Source organism: Podarcis pityusensis, assembly GCF_964106645.2.
Source record: "Podarcis pityusensis genome assembly, chromosome: 1".
Classification (NCBI taxonomy): domain Eukaryota; kingdom Metazoa; phylum Chordata; class Lepidosauria; order Squamata; family Lacertidae; genus Podarcis; species Podarcis pityusensis.
In genome coordinates this window covers 100,559,773-100,574,862 of record NC_138028.1, presented here as the reverse complement: position 1 = coordinate 100,574,862, position 15,090 = coordinate 100,559,773, and the positions used below count along the sequence as shown (strand labels likewise).

The following is a 15,090-nucleotide window of genomic DNA, read 5'->3' as shown; positions in this document are numbered from 1 at the left end:
CAACAACAGCACTACCCTTCTTTGTGAACCAACTTGGAAAAACACACAGAGAACCCACATTCAAAGGTGTAACAACTGCAATAAACAACATCTAGGCATAGATTGAGGAGGGGTGTGTGTGTTACGTATAGCATACTAAAAGCAAGTAAAACTGTTAGTATTGCAAAAATGTCTGGGGTTGGAAAATTAATTTTTTGCCTGTCACTGAAAAGATTGCAAAGTGGGGGCCAGGCAAGCTTTCCTGAGAAGAGCATTCCGTAGGCCAGGGGAAGATAATCAATGAAGTCTTGTTGCCACCTTTAGAATTTCTGTAGGAGGGGGCTCTCTGAGGAGTGTCCTCAGAATGTCCTCACAACCTGGGTAGGCTCATTTGGGAAGTGGGGCCCCAAATCTTCTAGGGCTTGAAAGAACTTTGAATTGAGCCTGGAAATGCACTGGCAACTAACACAACCATATACATGGTGTCAACCAGTAGAAATAATTTGATACAAAGTGCCATCTGTATGTGTGTTGTTGCCATTTAATTTCTTATTCTCTTCTCCCATTTTTCTAGGGAGGGAAACACTGTTTATACAATTCCCTATTAGATAATGCAGCTGCCTATTATTGGGAAGGATAAGCACAGCCCCTCTCCCTCCATTTCTTATGCAGGAAATAGCCTAACTTTCAAGTCAATAGGAGACTTTCTAAAGCAACCACTTATGTGCATTTTGGTGTCCTGCAAGAACTGATGAAATTTTTAAAAGTTCCACAGCGATGACTTCAAACTGAACTTTATACTGATCTGTTCTCTCTGTGCTATTGACTTCTTACTCACACCAGTATGTGGATTTTAAAAACACTTCAAAACACAGACTTTCCTTTAAAGAAACTATTAGCCCATTAGCTTGTGGCGGGGACTTAAAGATCAACCATTTCAGTCTGCTTTGGGTGTCTGCTGCTGCTAAAGAAACATCCTAGCTCTTCTAAGTGGGGGAAAGATGCCTGGTTCTTCCTCTCCAACAGACATTCTCTCTCTCCACCCCCTTATTGACAGGAGAGTCATGTGCAATAGTCTGTTGACCCTTTTATAATGGAGACTGTGCATGTCGTGATACTTCTCTTCTAGTGTTACTTAAGATATTTCTGTGTGGTACAGCTGAGGAACAAAATAGATATTGCAGGCAGATGAAAAGCATCCTTGGGATGGAGAATATATTGAAGAAGCAGTGGGAGGGAAAGTGTTGCTTAATCTTCCCCTTCCAAATATTTTCCTCACTCTAAATTACATGCAGCTACTTTTCCCTGTATAAGAGGAAAGAATGAAGTGGGGAGAATAGTTGGGTTGTTGTTTTGTTTGGGGTTTTTTTTGGTGGGAAATGGGCAAAGGGAAGTTGCTTAAGATGAGCAAGCCGCAGCAGGAAGTTGCTTACGATAAGATCCTGCTCAGACTGTTTCATTTTTGGCCCTGTTTATGCAAGACCAATATAGTTGGTGGAAAAGGTGGTGTGTGAAATACTGGGTCATAATATTGGGTTTAAATAGTAGTATATTTCATGATTGTATGGAAACATTTTCCAAGATGAGTAATTTAAGTTAGTAATGAAGGTTTGTTATGACCCATACTATAGCCAGAGGCTACTGAGTTTATATAAAACTTTGGACCTAAAACGTCAGCAAATGGGTATTTATGAGATCTAGGAATAGCAGGTTGTTTTCATGTTGTGAGTGAGGTAGCCTTTTGTGAATCTTTTGGAGCTCTTTGGAGGTTTAGACAGATCTTCACTGTCCTTGTAGTTTGTGATTTGAACAATTCCTTGGAGGATGGTGGAGGAGTTACCCTGAGATTTGTACATGGTAACACTTACTCATCAGTATGAGTGTTTCGATATGTTGCAAATAAAGCTGTCACGGTTTTTCGCAGTCTTCCATTGCTTAAAAGGGAACATGACTTTCAGAACTTGCAAAGTTCTTTTTCTGGACTTTGGGCCATTCAACCAGCTAGAATATTGAAGGCATTAACCACAGGAGTGGTTTGAAGTGCTTCCCTGTTGCTAGCGAACTGTTACCTCTTAAACTATTGTATAAATCCTTTTAAAAAAGTCGAGTCAGTGATTGTCAAATGACTGGCACTCATCCTGCTGGGTTCCCAAAGTTCAGAAATTGATGTGAATTTTACACACACACACACACACACACACACACACACACACACTGAAATGAGCAAATCAAATGGGAGATGTGAGTTTATCCTTAAGGATCGGCAGTTATTTCTCATATTGCAAATTCCAATAAAGTCCTCCAGAAGTTGGTCAGCAGCTGTTGCCAATGCACATTAACAGCTCATCACAACACATTTATATGAGTTTTATGTCTAGATCATGCCATCAGTAAAATCCCATAGCAAATGTTTTTCTGAGTTGGTCATTTTGAGATGGTTGCTTTACACAGAATATATATACATAGTGAAACCTTAGAGCTCAAGTGAAGTCTCCCCCCCTCCACATTTATCTCCCTTCAGTGCTGTTCTTACCCTTCTCATCCTGTGTCAGCTGCTGCCTAGCAACTTTTTTAATATCTGGAAGGATGGGGCAGGACACTGGGCTGTTTCCAGAAATGCTGCCAATATCATTCCCTAGCAACTTGGCTTCACAGGCCAACTTCTCCTTGTCAGAAGCTGCATACATCACTCCTTTGACACAGTCCAGTAACTTTGATATGTACAACCACTGTCTTTCTTCTCAAAGTGTGACCTGACAGGTAACAGGTGAATCGCTAGTTAGCAGCATAATGCAGCCAGCAAAACAAAATAATACAATAGAACTGATTTCTCAATAAGCAAATCAAAACAGTTCCATAATTGCTAATGTAAAATTAACTCTGGGTGATAATTAATATTCTTGTATTGCTTTAAACTAGTTGAGTTAGAATGATTGGTTCGGCTTTGTTAATTTATCTCAATAAGAGATTTCATGATATTCTATAGCTTGATGAATTCATTTATTTAACTTGTCAGTATTAATAACACCAATTAGGATGAAGGAGTTATAATGCAGTGTAGGAACAAACTAGTTTTGAACAGCATTTGTAGCTTTGATTCCTCTGTTCTTCATTAGTTTTCTTTGTTAATTTTCTATTTAATTATAATCTTTGTTACAAGGCTATAAAAAGCACTTTCTGCCATTGACAGTTTCCCAACCCCCTTTAGAGGAATACTCTCCAGCAAATCTCATTACTGTTGCTCACAAGAAAGAAATGGAAAGTATCAGGTCACAGTATCCTGAGGTAGATTCTCATATCTTTCTTGTTATGCTTTTTCTAAACTCTGCCACATATACAGCTAACCTCTGCACAACTATTGGTTGATAGCTGATACCAACAAGATTGTATGCATGTCCATAGTGTGTATTTTCGTATTCCTCACTCTTTCTGGAAGGTCAGTGCTGTCAAGAGCTGAATGTACTGATTATTTGTTTCATGGAAGGAAAGACCAAAAACAAACAAACAAACAAACAAACAAACAAAAAACCCCAAGGGACCTGTTTTTCTTTTCCGTGGTCTAACTGGTAATTGCCAATGTCTGAGTCAAATGATACTGCAGGACCAGCCCAAAACATTTTGCCACCTGAGGCGAACTGCAAAATGGCATTCACCCTATGCCAGGGAAGAAGGGGTGAGTGAAGATCAGGAGCAAGGAATGAAAATGTACATCAGGATCTGCTGACGCTGTGGATCCAGCCACTTGAGGCGATCACCTCATCTTGCCTCATGGGTGGGCCGGCCCTGAGTACCTTTATAGGAATGAGCTCTAGTCTAGGTGGTCATGAACTCTTCCATCCCTAGATCACTAAAACAAGAACAAAATGGAACCATTCCAAAATAAGTAGTTTGAGGAATGCTATCTATACAAATAAATAAAGACCAATTCATATTATAGGTGTCTATTTATAAATCCATGGCATTCTGGAGAATCATTCTTCTGGTTTGTTCAGCCACGACTTTAGAAGATGCTTGATAAATTTACAAATATAATTCAAGTTGCTGAACTTGTCCTTTGTGGCTGCCAGTCAACAAACAATGGAATCCTGGGATTTTCTTTCTAAGGTGTGTAGGTACAGCCAGTGGCGGAGCTTCATGCTCCGGCACCGGGGGGCAGAGAGCAGGCAGAGGCGGGGCGCACCGCCTGTGGGAGTGGGGCCAGCTGTGATGGAACCCCACCGGGATCACGCTGCCGGGGGTGGTGTGCTTTCCCCGCACTCCTCTTCCTCCACCAGTGGTTACAGCCTAAACTGTGTGCCTGCAAATTGTATGACATTTGGATTTTGCTTTGGGTTTCTTTTGACTGCCAAAGTTTGCACAACTGATGGAGTAAACTGAACTTTGCTTTTATTTCTTAAAATTTACAGTGTTTATTTTATTTGTTTAGTTTCATTTTTTAAATATAAATATATTAAAATGAGTTTCCTTTTCAGAATGTGGAATGTACTTTAAATACACCCCAGCTCTCCAGCATGTTTCTGTTACTTTTATGGTGGTATTAGGCATTGCCTGAAAGTATGCTGGTGGTGCCTGGCTATCCATAGCCCAAAGTTACCATTGGTTATTAGTTTTTCCTAACTGATATATTTCAGTAACGCTTAAATATCTAATTTGATTTATCATTAACATAGGATATGTTCTATTTGCAACCAGCTTACTTCACATAAAGTTCAGCTTTAGTACAATGTATGAACAGTCAAAGTCACCCATGTTTGCCAGGCACATCAGGCAATTTATAGGGTTTAGGTGCTGATTTATTAATGGTGAAAAGATTAAAATGGACATTATTCAAACATATTTGCACTTCTGATCTATATAGTTAATGTAGTTTCGTTTCATTACATAGATGTGACTTCATAGTGAATAATGTTTAATGGAAATGAAACTGAGGGGGAAAGTGATTTAATAAAGGTCAACTTTTATTTGTTCGATGGCCTATATATTAAAACCAGGCTTCTATGATAATTACCATCTCCTTATGACACTATTTTAACCATGCTTCATTTATGGATGGTTGTTTGACAAATGATTACTTATGCATAATTGCATTTTTATTTATAATTCCTGGAGCATATTGTGTATTGACACCTGACTTCCTGTAAATACTCCATTGACTTTCATTTAAGCTGTTTTTCCCTAAATGATCCCCCCCCCATATTAATACATTTGGATGTATGTGTAATATACAAAGCAAGATCAATGGGTTTTTCAAATACTCTTTTACTCTAATGTTAACAATTTGAGCTATTTTATCATAGAAATAATACACAGGGGAAAAACAAAAACGGGGGACACCAAACAGTAATAAGGTTTTAGATGTTTGGGAATATGTTTTAGTAAAAGCAGTTCTTCAGTACAGATTGATTTGTTAGAGCCATTTTGCCAATAAACAAATTGCATATTCCTCATGCTATAGGCATCTCTTGTGTGTGGCTTTGATCATCCTTCTCTATATTCACAGCATGGGATGATCATTGTGATGATATATGTTACCTGTAAAAGGATTAGCACATAGAGGAATCTTCATCAATAGAAAAAAAAACCCAAATCAATTAGTTTTGTTTTTTAGGTTCAAATGTATCCAAAGAAAGCCATAAAAATAAAACATTTGAGTTCTGGTGGTAAGCATGACTCTATTTACAAGTAGAAAAAAACATGTCTTCATTGACATGTTTTCCTTTTCCCCTTTTTTTAGTATATTGAAGCAAATAAATCATCAGGGTCCATAATATCCCACAATGCACATAGCCACAAACTAGTGTGTGCAGGCTAACTGACTCCATAGTTGTTGTTTTGATTTTTGTTTAAAAAACATAAAACACATTGCATACCCTCCAACATTTCTCCGATGACAATAGGGACATCCCATTCCATAGTGATCATTTTACTATTTTATACCCCACACAACTTACTAGTTGCCCCAGCCAGTCTAGGCAGCTTCCAACATAATAAAACATTAATCATTTTTTTTTAAATCACTATACCGGATTTCCTTCAGACAGGTTGGGGGTCAGATAACTCCATACCCTCCAACATTTCTCCAGTGAAAATAGATAGGGGCATCCTAAGGAAAAGTGGGAAATTCTGGGATCAAATCAGAAACCTGTATGGCTTCTCTAAATCAGGGATGTCCCTAGAGGGTCTGACATTATGCAATTAACATACATATATAGCCATTGTGTGGGACGTGGTTGGCGCTGTGGGTTAAACCACAGAGCCTAGGACTTGCCGCTCAGAAGGTCGGCGGTTCGAATCCCTGCAACGGGGTGAGCTCCTGTTGCTCAGTCCCTGCTCCTGCCAACCTAGCAGTTCGAAAGCACATCAAAGTGCAAGTAGATAAATCGGTATCGCTCCAGTGGGAAGGTAAACGGCATTTCCGTGTGCTGCTCTGGTTCACCAGAAGCGGTTTAGTCATGCTGGCCACATGACCCGGAAACTGTACGCCAGCTCTCTCGGCCAATAAAGCAAGATGAGCACCGCAACCCCAGAGTCGGCCACGACTGGACCTAATGGTCAGGGCTCCCTTTACCTTTACCTTTATAGCCATTGTATATCAGTGCAATACTAATTAATTGTGATTTACCTTTAACAACTTTCCTAAAACTTGTGGCCATGGCACAAAATAGTAAAGCAGCATAAGCACAATCTCCAAATTTCACAACTGCAAAATGGTTACATGAAGCACATTGTTGTTGTGATTTACTATCATTTAAGTGCCAAGAGAGATGACATAAGAACACAAGAAGAGCCTCCTAGATCAGGCCAGTGACCCACCTAGCCCAATGTCCTGTTTTCACAGTGGCCAACCAGATGTCTATGGGAACCTTGAAAGCAGGACCTGAGCACAACAGCACTCTCTGAACTAGTGATTCCCAGCAACTGCTCTTCTTGGTGCCAATAGTTTTAGGCTCTACCAGTTTTGAAGCTGGGCCTCTCAACAACCCAGGCAAAATGTCTATGTCCCTAGACCCTACCCAAGATTTACCAACTGTAGAACCAGGTCTACTAGGCAGTGATGAGTTTTAAAATGTCCGTACCATCATGAACTTCCAACCACCATTTTGATTGTGCATATGAAAGTGTATGTGGACACCTTTTTGGAAATGCAGTTGAATGTAGCCCAATTATCAGTTAAGGAACCTGAGCTTATCTGGGTTCAAAGTAGGTAACCAAGCCAGGTAATCAAGCCAGGTCCAAACAGGGACAATAACACTGCCATAGATCCAGAAGATTCAGAAGACAACTGCAATGCATTAAATGCTGTGTTCAATAAGAAATACTAAATTTCTTTGTATTATGTGATTATATAAGCATAGGTGTCTTTAATAGCACCTTTAGTCTTATTATAACAAGAATGCTATCAGGCTTGGCTCTGTAGTCTGAGACTGCAGCACTGAAGAGAGGAAGACCACTGCCCTTCCTTTATTTAGTAGAAGGTTTCCCTAACTTGGCACTCCAGCTTTTTTGGACTACAACTCCCATCATCCCTATCTAGCAGGACCAATGGTCAGGGATGATTGGAACTGTAGTCCAAAACAGCTGGAGACCCAAGTTTGGGGCACCCTGATTGAGTATGTTGCTAGCTAATCTTTTTTTAAAAAGCAAAAGTGCTGCTGTTGGTGTATCAATATATGTAGATAAAGAATGCTAGGGTAATTTATGATTTGCTTGGGGTGTGTCCCCCCCCCCCCAGTGTGCCAACAGAAGACTAGTGGCACATTGCTGAAAAGGTCATCAGTTATTACAGCTAGTCCAGAACCCTGTAAATGTGTAGTTAGTTTCTTAACCACAATCTGTCCTAGATTTTGAGCTACTGGAACATCACCTTCCTTCCCCTGATATATGTAAGCATCATAAAGCATACAATATTTTGGAACTGGAGAACAGCCACAATTTTATGCCTGCTTTGATGATTTGGATGATATACTTTCTTATTGGACATCTTCCACTGAATGGCATTGTTCATCAGCTGCAATGTTCTCAGATGGCACAAAGCAGTGAGAAAGAGCATTGTAATTGGGGTCAAAATGACCCAAAAAGCAAAATGAGTAATTCTGCAAAGAGCTGTTGATGGGGGGGGGGGGGAGAGAGAGAACAATGACGACAACAGTTTTACTGGTAATCCAAACAATAAAAAATAAAAAAAATTGAGGCTTGTGGAGGGGCTTTGTAAACCTATAGGGCACTATTAACCTCTAATATTATTTGTAGTTATGTTAAGAAAGTGGATAAGTTGCATACTGTGCAAATATTGCTCTTCTGCACTTGCATGGTTCTGGTCTAAGCATCTGCAGACATGAAGAGTAACTAAAATATTAAGCAGCATATTTAAAAGATCACCTTGATGTACATAGTTCTCCAGCTATCCCAGTCATTCCAATAGTAATAAAATTGACTACACAAGCTGCAAAAATAAAAGCATCAACTTTTCATTAAACTTTGGAGTGGGGCCTTGAAACACCACATGACCCTTCAAACCTCATCAAAATTAAGGAATACATGTGTCATGAAGACTAAGGGCTTATCCATGCTTACTTTTTGTCCGCTCTTTCCAGGCACATGTCTGGAAAGAGCAGAGGAAAGGTAAGGATAAGCACTAATATGAAGGTGCTTTCCCCCCCCTTTAGGCATACTTAGGATGCATATAACATAACAGTAACTCAGGTGTGACTTGGCCAAAGCCACATGATGAGTTTCTTAAACTAGTCTTCTATCTAGTCTACTTATCACATGTTATTCATTTCAAACAAGAATAGGTTGTGTCTTCCATTTCTAAGCCATTTTCTTTGTCAATATCTCTTGCATATGCAGAATTATCTAATGCAGTCTCCAGTTTCCTCATCTAAGGGACAGTATCCAATGAGATCATTCTGTTTGTGGAAAGACTTTTGCTCTCACAGCATAATTTTGCCTGCCTCTCTTTTTGTGTGCCCTCTGTTCTAGGTTTCCTGCCAGAGCAGATTGGGAAGGGGACACAGGTGCCTGGGGAGAAAGTCTTAATCATTTTTCTTGTACACATCAGTTTAGGACACTTGACCCTTCCTTATAAATTGAAAATGAAAATAGGTACAGGGTGTTCTTATTCAGGGCTGCTTGGAACAGAACTACCTAGGTGAATGAGTTTCTATTCAGGTCAATGGAACTGGGGAGAACCGTGTCTTTGTCACGATTGTACATCATTATATTTCATGATACCCATGATTTATCATTAAAATACCAATGGAATGGCAGTCATGACAATGCTTAATCAATTAAATTAAAATATTGATATACCAGCTGTTATTTGGGCATGTCAAGGCTGTGTACAACAATATAATAAAATGTAATGTCTATATAATAATCAAGTAGACAGTAAACAGCTGGTAATGGTAGAAAGCAAAAGCCATGGTAAAGAGAGAGAGAGAGAAAATTAGCATGGGGATACCATTCAAGAGAGCAGGTACACCCACAGAAAGGGTGTTGGTTGATGCCAGATGAATGTTTGGAGGCTGTGGCACAATCAGGAGGACCTCTGCAGATTATATTAACAACTGGTCAGCTTTGTATGGGAGAAGGCATTCTCTTGGTTCCACGTTGTTTAGGTTAATACCAGAGCCTTAAACCTGGCTTAATAGCAAAGCAGCAGCCAGTACACTTCCTTTAGCAATGGTGTTGCGTGCCACATTCAAGCACATAAATCAGTTAAGCTAGCTGCTGCGTTCTGTACTAGTTGCAGGTTTCTGGCAAATTTAACAGCAGTCTCATATGAAGGGCAATACAGTAATCAACTGCTGCGATCACCAGTGCACCACACACTTAGCAAGGCTATCCTTGGCTACATAAACTACGCTGAAGACCATGTGTGGTTGGCCTCTTATGCACTGCATCTTAAAATATGTTATTAGGAGTAACCCAGTAACTTGGGGATAAGCAAGTAATGATGCAATTGAACAAATGTCATGTTTTGCCCAGTAGCAGATGGTGTCACGGGGTGGAGATGCTTACCTGCCCTCCCAGCAGGTGAGTCACTGCTGCTTACTGGGAGGGTCAAGGTGGCAGCGTGGGTGGTGCAGTGAAAATGCACTGGTTTTAGTGCTGATTACAAATTACCGGGTCGAGCATGCACATCCTGTTTTTTATGGGTACGTAAAATGAGAGTTGTCATAGCAATCCATAGTTAAAAGTAGAAGTCGGAAAATGTGCCCCCTTTTTTGGTCTTCAAAATAAGGCAACCCTAGAAGTCCCCTAATTGTTAACATAATGTACAACGGGAGGAGCTAGCCCCGACTTTGCATGTGTCTCCGTTTGGTGGCCCTGAGGGTTCTAGTAGAGTAGACCCTACAAGTCTGAAATCTGCCCAGCCCTGTATGAGATAGCGCTTAACTTTTTAAAGAGCAGTTGGACACTAATCTGAAGCCAGTTGCTTCCACTTACTGCATTGGAGAGGTAATACATCCTAATTAAGCTGCCCTATTCTCTCGCCGCTTCTTTTTGGACTATTAAGCATATATGGAGTTTCGGCCTCTCCTAGGTGAGAAACCTTTTTTGTTGTTGTTGTTGAGTCACTCAGCAGGACCCGACCCTACCTGTCAATTTGCAGTGGAAATGAACATTCTGCAACGAGTCCGACAGCGCTGCCTTTGAGAACTTTGGGTTCTCTCTCCCGTCGCTCTCTCCCCTCCTTCGCCATTTCGCCAATTTCCCAACCAGAAAAACGAGCTGACTTTGCTTCCCTTCCCAAAAGGCTTCATTCTTGCCTGCCTGCCTCTGTTGGCTTTTGGGATACTTAGACGGCTCGCTCCTATTCCCGGGAAGGAAGGAGGCAGTCGCCCGATTTTGTTGCTGGAGGCGAGCGAGCGAGCGCTCTCCCTCTCCCTCTCTCTCCACCCAGATCTATTCTCTCTCTCACCTAGATCCCAAAGGGATCCGTGGACGGCTGACTTTCCTCTCCCCTCGCTGGACCGCCTCGGTCTGATTTGTAGGGCTTTCCATTTGAAGCGGTGTGCTTCTTGTTGTGTTAAATGCCTCTTACTAAGTAATAGATATGATTTATGTGGACACCCAAGCTGGAGGATGGCGGCTTCCGTGATTAATCAGTGAGATTCCCATCCTCTGGCATCTCTCTCTCTCTCTTCCTCTCTCTCTCTTTCTGACTGCCCCTCTTGCGTGATGTAAGATCAGACGTACTCTGCATTGAGAAGTCGAGACACACAAGCGGCTCTCTCACACATCCACCTCGTAATCCTGCTGGAAGCAGCGGAGAAGGCGGGCAGGCGAGGCAAGGCAAGGCAGCGCAGCCTGGGCTCCTGGCGCACAATCCCACCCCCGTGACATTTGCCAATCGCGCTGCTCTCTTGCAAGCCAGCCAGCCTGCCTGCCACCCTCCTCGTCGTCGGCTCCGCTGCTGCTGCCGCTCAGTGACTTTCTTTCTCTTTTTTTATTTGAAGCGAAGGGTGCAACCGAGCAACGGCGGCGGCCAAAGAGGGCGAAGAAGAGCAGCAAGCAGCAGCAGCAGCAGCAGCAGCAGCAGCAGCCTGGAGGAGAAACAGGAGCAGGAGGACGCGAGACTCCCCTCCCTCGACCATGCCCGAGTTTCTCCTTTTCGCCGTCCTCACCGTCTCGGGATTATGTCCTATTGCTAAGGTCCTGGCAGTGGGAGCCGAAGGAGGTAAGGCGTCTGACTTGCATGGTTTGTGCCACCTCTTCTGTGTCACCCCACCTCTCTCTTTTTTGGGACGGCTCTGTGTCTGGATAAAGTAGCGCAAACTTCACTTAAGACTCCTGCAGACCAGCTGCCCCTGGGACAATCTTGCGCTTCGCTTGTTTTGTTTGTTTGTTTTTAAAATAACTATAATCTCCCACTCGGCTGGGATCAAGATCAGGTGGGGGGAGAGAGAGATGCTTGTATGCTTGCACCCCTTCCAGAGAGCGAAGTCTTTCCCTCTCCAGCGGCGGCGGCGTTGACTTGGCTGCGGCTCTGCAGATGATGGTGTTGTATCCCCGGGAGTTTGAGCTTCGCTGGGTTCTGTAGCGCCTTTCGCTTTCTTCCTTAGAGCTCCTGAAAAAGCCCGCTTGGGTCTGAACTCGCTCTGCTTCCAGGCTCCCTTTAACTTAAATATTATTATTATTATTATTATTATTATTATTATTATTATTATTATTCCACCTCCACCCTTCAAATACTCCCTGTAAGGCTTCTAGGATGGTCCCATTCTCCAAGGACCAGTTTCTATCTCCCCACCCCTCCAGTTCCTTCATTCTTCCGCGCATCAAATTAGCTCTTGCGCGGCTGCTGTGCGCCGGGCAGGTTGGGGGTGGGGGGGACCGCAATAGATCATAAACTTCGCTCGCTCGCTTTTCTGGGGCTCACGAAGCCTTTCGGCCGCCGGGGGTTCCTCCTGTACCACTTTCGAATAAGGAGCCGGTTACTCTTTTCCCAAGCTCCTCTTGACCCCCCTGATTTTTAACATAGCTTGCATGGAAGTAAGTTCCCTTTCCTTTCCACCTGGCCAGTTTTGCGAAATTAAATATTGCCATAGATACAATCCAGCAGGATTTTGAATGAGTCAACTGCCTCCCACTGTTATCCTGAGTAGGATAGCTTATTAACACCCTGATCCTGAGGAATTTACTTAGTAAACCCAGTGGATTACAGTGGGATTTATTTCCAAGTGCGTTTAGAATTGTAGCCTTCAATGGGACTCCTTGGCAGCAAATGTGTTTTGGATAGCTGCCTCCCACCTGGATCCTCTGCACCTTTACTTACACACACACACACACACACACACACAGCATATATGTGGCAGTAGGATGCTTTATTTACGTACAATCTTATGCACATTGTCTTGGAGGTCAGACCCATTAAGGTGAATCAGGCTGCAATCCTGACCCCACGTACTAAACCCCTTTGAATTCATATGGGATTTGCTTCTGAACGGCCGTGGTTGGATTATAAGGACACTTGGCCATGTCCTTTTGCTGAAAGCATCTAAATTTGCCATACAGGCTCTGTTTTAAACACACACACACACACACACACACACACACACATTAAGCTTAGATCAGGTGAACTTTCTATCAAGAGTATCTGCTGGTTTGACACTTTGTAAATTGTAGTCAAGTACCATGCAGTTCATTACAGGAAAACGTCCAGATTCTAATTACATCTCCACTGATCAGTAAAGGCTTAAGTGTAACAGAATATGCTATGAATACTCCTGAAGTATTTAGGTTCTCAAGGACATATAGTACTACACAGGAGTCAGGAAACTGGGTCAACTGAAGGCTTTAGGCTGCAGTTTTAGGCACACTTACCTGGGAGTAAGCCTCATTGAACTTGATGAGACTTGCTTCTTAGTTGACATGTCTTAGAATTGTGCTATTACATGGAATTGTGATTCCCAGGCAAATGAGGAGAAAGCTATGGATGTGTTTATATGACAGCAATTATCCATAGATCTGAAACAATAGCTTTACTACCAGGCAGAAAGAAGAGGCAGTAACAGTGAGTGATGCATCTCTCTGATACTCTGAAATCCGACACACACACTCTGCAAATCTATCCAGCGCTGCTGAGGATTTAGTGAAAGTACAAGTTGTTCAGCAGCATAATTCTGCAACTATTGACTAGCTATTGCTTTCAAAGTACCCTATGGATTCACTCCTTTTCATCAGTGTTCATTTAAGCAGTTCAGTGTTCATGCAGGACTATATAAAACTGTCCAGCAATACACAACACAAGAGTTTGTTTGTTTAATCCAGGATATTCAACTTTAGGGTGCTTATGTATCCTGTGCATGCTTACTCCCATTGAATTTAATGGGACTTACTGCCAGGGAAATGGACATAGGATTGTAGCCTTAGATTGCCTTCCAATACTCTATGCAAATGTCTGTCTCAGTAGTAAATATAGCTCCCTGAAGTCAAGGCCCATTTATTTCAATGAAACCTACCAAATGAGTATATTTGGAAGCAGATTCCAGTGAAATTAATAGCAAGTAGATGTTTGTTGGACAGAACTGTTCCAGTCTTACTGCCTAATCATCAAACCAGATTTCAGTTGATTTGTTATCCCTCACTCTAAACTCATTACTTGGAACATGTAAGGCTCATTAATTTCAAATGAGTATCTTTTTTTTTTTATAAAAAAAGAGCTGCCACCTTTTTTTCTGAAAGGGTTCTTGCAACTATAAAAGATGCAAAATAGACAGAAATTCACAAGTTTCATAAATTTCACCAAGTTTTCATGCATTTCTGTCCACCACACTGCTTTTAAAAGCACAGGAACTCTGAAAAGTGGTGGTCCTATAATCTCATGCCTGTTCAGTGTTAGAGCTTCCATCCTGGGGAGGGGGGGCACTCAGTCATTATTTACTTCCAAGTAAACATGTTTAGGATCAGGTGAAAGCTCCTATATTTGTTTCTATTTTCCATTTGATTCGTAAACCGTTTAAGTCAAAGACTGAAAATTAAAAGTATTTGATGCAACTGATGTCCAAGTATCCCAGTTTAACTGGCTTACGGATCGAGCCCATACAGGAAGGAAATTGTCTTCGTTTGCTTGGATATAAAGGATACAGTGCATTCATAGTTGGGTGAAGGTTCTTTGCTTTGCTTTATTTATTTATTTTACCCATATGCCTAATAATAATAACGAGGACATGTAGGATTCCTTTATTTTGTTGTGGTGGCTGGTTTGAAGTATATATATCAAAGCATGGTTTATATTTTCTTCTTCATAGCTGTTAAACTCAGAAAGGTTAGTGGCCAGCATGACTCAAATGGCATATCTTGTTTCAGAATGGATGCAAAGCAAATCCCATTAACTTGGATAGCTTCCTAAACTGTGCAAGTCTCAAAGCAAGCAAGAAATGAGAATGCATTGAATATTTCCATATCTAGTTTACAAGGAATTAATTAGATTCCCATTCAAAAATGTAATTGTTTAGGAAATTGAATTTACATTGTGAAAACTTTTCTTTTCTTTTTCTTGTGCTCTGCAGACCAGATACCAAATTGTTTACTCGCCTGTTTAAAACTCATTTGAACAAGTACAAATGGTTTTTAGTTATGCTATTTTGGTCCCTTGTTTCT

General features: G+C 41.5%; 1 protein-coding gene across 3 annotated transcripts in view; it reads left to right on the top strand.

The window, feature by feature from the left end:
- The first annotated feature begins 11,009 nt into the window (after positions 1-11,009).
- LRP1B (LDL receptor related protein 1B) overlaps positions 11,010-15,090 on the top strand; it is a 776,343-nt gene continuing 772,262 nt past the window's right edge. For all 3 annotated transcript variants that reach the window (XM_081004634.1, XM_081004635.1, XM_081004633.1), the window contains exon 1: positions 11,010-11,665. In XM_081004634.1, coding sequence (XP_080860760.1) covers positions 11,581-11,665 — 85 coding nt within the window. In that variant the 5' untranslated portion in view covers positions 11,010-11,580. The remainder of the gene's footprint in view (positions 11,666-15,090) is intronic.